General features: G+C 38.5%; 1 protein-coding gene across 1 annotated transcript; it reads left to right on the plus strand.

Moving 5' to 3' along the window:
- Nucleotides 1-895: 895 nt before the first annotated feature.
- LOC110788633 (uncharacterized) lies at nt 896-2518 on the plus strand. The gene has a single exon (XM_021993264.2). The coding sequence runs from the start codon at nt 896-898 to the stop codon at nt 2516-2518; it is 1623 nt and encodes a 540-aa protein (XP_021848956.2).
- Nucleotides 2519-3252: the final 734 nt, after the last annotated feature.

A 3252-nucleotide genomic window follows, 5' to 3' on the forward strand; every position in this document is an offset into this window, starting at 1 on the left:
TTGAATCTTGAATCTAAAGAAAATCGGTTTTTGTTTTTCTAAAGATAAACATCGAGGATTAAAACTGATTTTACTATCCTACTTAAAGTTATACTCTTAAAGTTTTTAAGTTGATTTACAACTCTCAGATTAGTAAAGATAGGATTTATCTAAACGCGTTTTTAAAGAAACTGTTTGCGAAAATCTATCTTTCGAAAAGAGTCCTAACTAGTGTTGGATTAGAATCTAGGGTAAAAGCTTGGATTCTTATAAATAGACCTTAAGATCTTCACGAAACTTTTATCAGACTTTTTACTATTAAACCGGAAGCTTTCAGGTATCACCCTTAAAGTTTTAATCTTTAAAGTGTCTGTTCCTGTTCCCATATAGAGCAGTATTTGTTACTTGGTTTTATATCTTGTGTTAGTATTAGTTTAATATCTATTCCTTTCATTATTGTGTTGAGTTATTGTATGATAAGCCTGAGTCAGGCTTACTTAGGAAAGAGTGAAGATCTCGCAAGAGATCTGTGAGGTGAAGCAGTTGAGGGACTGTTTTCATAAGGGAAAGAACAAAGAGGGTTGTTCCTAGTCATCTGTAATCAGAGGCGATTAAAAGATTGTGGCCCGAGTAGATTAGGCTTGTAAAGAAACTGAGTTGTTTTTCCTAATTAGTGAATGTGTTTAAGTCCCCAAAGGGGCCGTGGTTTTTTCCTCTCTATTGGGCCTAGAGAGTTTTCCACGCTAAATCTTGCTTGCATATTTTACTGTTTCTGTTCCTAGTAGTTTAATTTTTGTAAAACCGTAAAATATCAATTCACCCCCCCTCTTGAGGAACTCTGTGAAACTAACAATTGGTATCAGAGCCAGAACCTTTAACTGCAGGTAACTCTGTCGGGAAAAACGATTCTGAAGCTATGAACACTAATGAGAAACTAGAAGAGGGATACTCAACACAACGACCTCCAATGTTTAGTGGCAAGTACTATTCGTATTGGAGAAACAGGATGGAGATCTTCATTAAGGCTGAGAACTATCAAGTATGGAGAGTTATTGAAGTAGGAGACTTCCAAGTCACTAAGCTAAATACCTCTGGAGAAACTGTTCCTAAGCCGATTGCTGAATTTGACAAAGTCGACTATGAAAAGCTTGAACTTAATGCCATGGCTGTCAAAATTCTGCACTGTGGACTAGGTCCAAACGAGCACAATAGAGTAATGGGCTGCAAGAATGCGAAGCAGATTTGGGATCTGCTCCAGGTCACTCATGAAGGAACAAACGAAGTCAAAAGATCAAAGATTGATCTCTTAATGCACCAGTATGAGCTGTTCACCATGAAGCCCTCTGAAACAATTCAAGACATGATCACTCGCTTCACGAACATCATCAATGAACTGAACTCTCTTGGAAAAATCATAACTCCTGAGGAACAAGTTAGGAAGGTTCTAAGAAGTCTTCCCCAAGATCCCTGGATGGCCAAGGTTACGGCTCTTCAGGAAACCAAAGACTTCACCAAATTTAACCTGGAACAACTGGCTGGATCTCTCTTAACTCATGAACTGCAATTGAATGCACGACCTTCAGAGAATACCAAAAATAGGGCCCTTGCTCTAAAAACTGAAAATGATGAAAACTCTGAAGAAGATGAGGAGACAACTCTATTTGCTAGGAGATTCAGAAGAATGTTTAGGAACTATAAAGATGGAGATCACAGAGGCAAACCAAATCGAAAATTCTCCAAAACCGATACTGGATGCCATAAGTGTGGAAACTTGGAACATCGCATTAGGGAATGTCCTCTCTGGGATCAAGAACGAGGAAAAGGAAAGGAAACAGCCAAAGACAAATATAAAGATAACAGGAATTCATTCTCCAAAACTGAGGTAAGAAAAGCCATGATTGCTGCATGGGGAGACACTTCTTCAGATGAGGAACAGGAACAACCCAACGGAGAAACAGCTCACCTGTGCCTTGTAGCTGAACACGAAGAAGATGGATCAGACTCAGAAGATGAATCTCTTTCTAAATTAGAACTGTTTGACTTGCTTTCCTGTCTCACGAGTGACTATGAGGATCTCCTAAAAGAAAAGCTAGATTCTGATAAGAAACACCAGACCACCATAAAGGAACTCACTGAGGAGCTAGAATGGACTAAAAATACAAACATAGATATAGAAAATCGTTTCTTCAGTCTCTTTGATCAGAACCTCCACATAAAAGAAATCTGTGAAGCCTTGCGAAATGAGAACTCCTGGCTAAAGAAAGAATTGATTGACCTAGAAGTAGCCAAGACTAAAACCCTTTATAAAAGTGAACTAGAAAGAACTCAACTGGAACTAGTCAAGATTCACCAAGAAAAGACCAACCTAGAAGATGAATTGGCTAGAAAGACTAGACACAGAATAGAAGGAACACCTAAATGGATAGAAGAAGCTAGAACCAAACGCACAAAAGGGTTAGGTTTCAATCATAAGAAACGTCACCCTAGAAAGACCAGAGTAGATCTCTACAGTGACATAGTATGCTCCTTTGTGGTCTAATTGGTCATTATAGAGACTCATGCCCCAAAAACCAAAGAGGCTTGGAAAAGAACATTGAACACACCAGGACTAAATGGGTAAAGAAGAGCGATTTGATTCCAAGCAAGGAACCCAAGCTATGCTGGGTTCCTAAAAACTCTAACTACAATTTTCATGCAGGTCGAAGTGAGGGGGAACAACACATGGTACCTAGATAGCGGTTGTTCCAAGCACATGACAGGAGACAGAAACAAATTTCTCTCACTCACGAACTATGAAGGTGGAACTGTGACTTTTGACGATAATAAGAAAGGTAACATCATTGGCATTGGTAAGGTCGGTAAGTCAAAGTCTCACTCCATCGATAACGTATTTTTAGTTGAAGGTCTAGGACATAGCTTGTTAAGCATCTCTCAATTCTGTGACAAAGGAAATTATGCTAAATTCTTCTCGAATAAATGTCTAATTATCAACAGTAACACTGAAACAGTGATCTTAGAGGGACAGAGGAAAGGGAACACATATGTGGTCAACCTTAACTCTGTTCCTCACTCCAATCTGACCTGTCTCAGCGTTATTGAAGATGATCCATTATTATGGCATAAAAGATTTGGTCATGCTAGTTTTTCTCTAATGAACAAGTTGAATTCAAAAAATTTAGTCACAGGTCTTCCGAATACAAAGTTCGCAAAATTATCAGTATGTGATGCCTGTATCAAAGGAAAACAAGTAAGGACTTCTTTTAAATCTAAGGG

Source organism: Spinacia oleracea, chromosome 3 (genome assembly GCF_020520425.1).
Source record: "Spinacia oleracea cultivar Varoflay chromosome 3, BTI_SOV_V1, whole genome shotgun sequence".
Classification (NCBI taxonomy): Eukaryota; Viridiplantae; Streptophyta; class Magnoliopsida; order Caryophyllales; family Amaranthaceae; genus Spinacia; species Spinacia oleracea.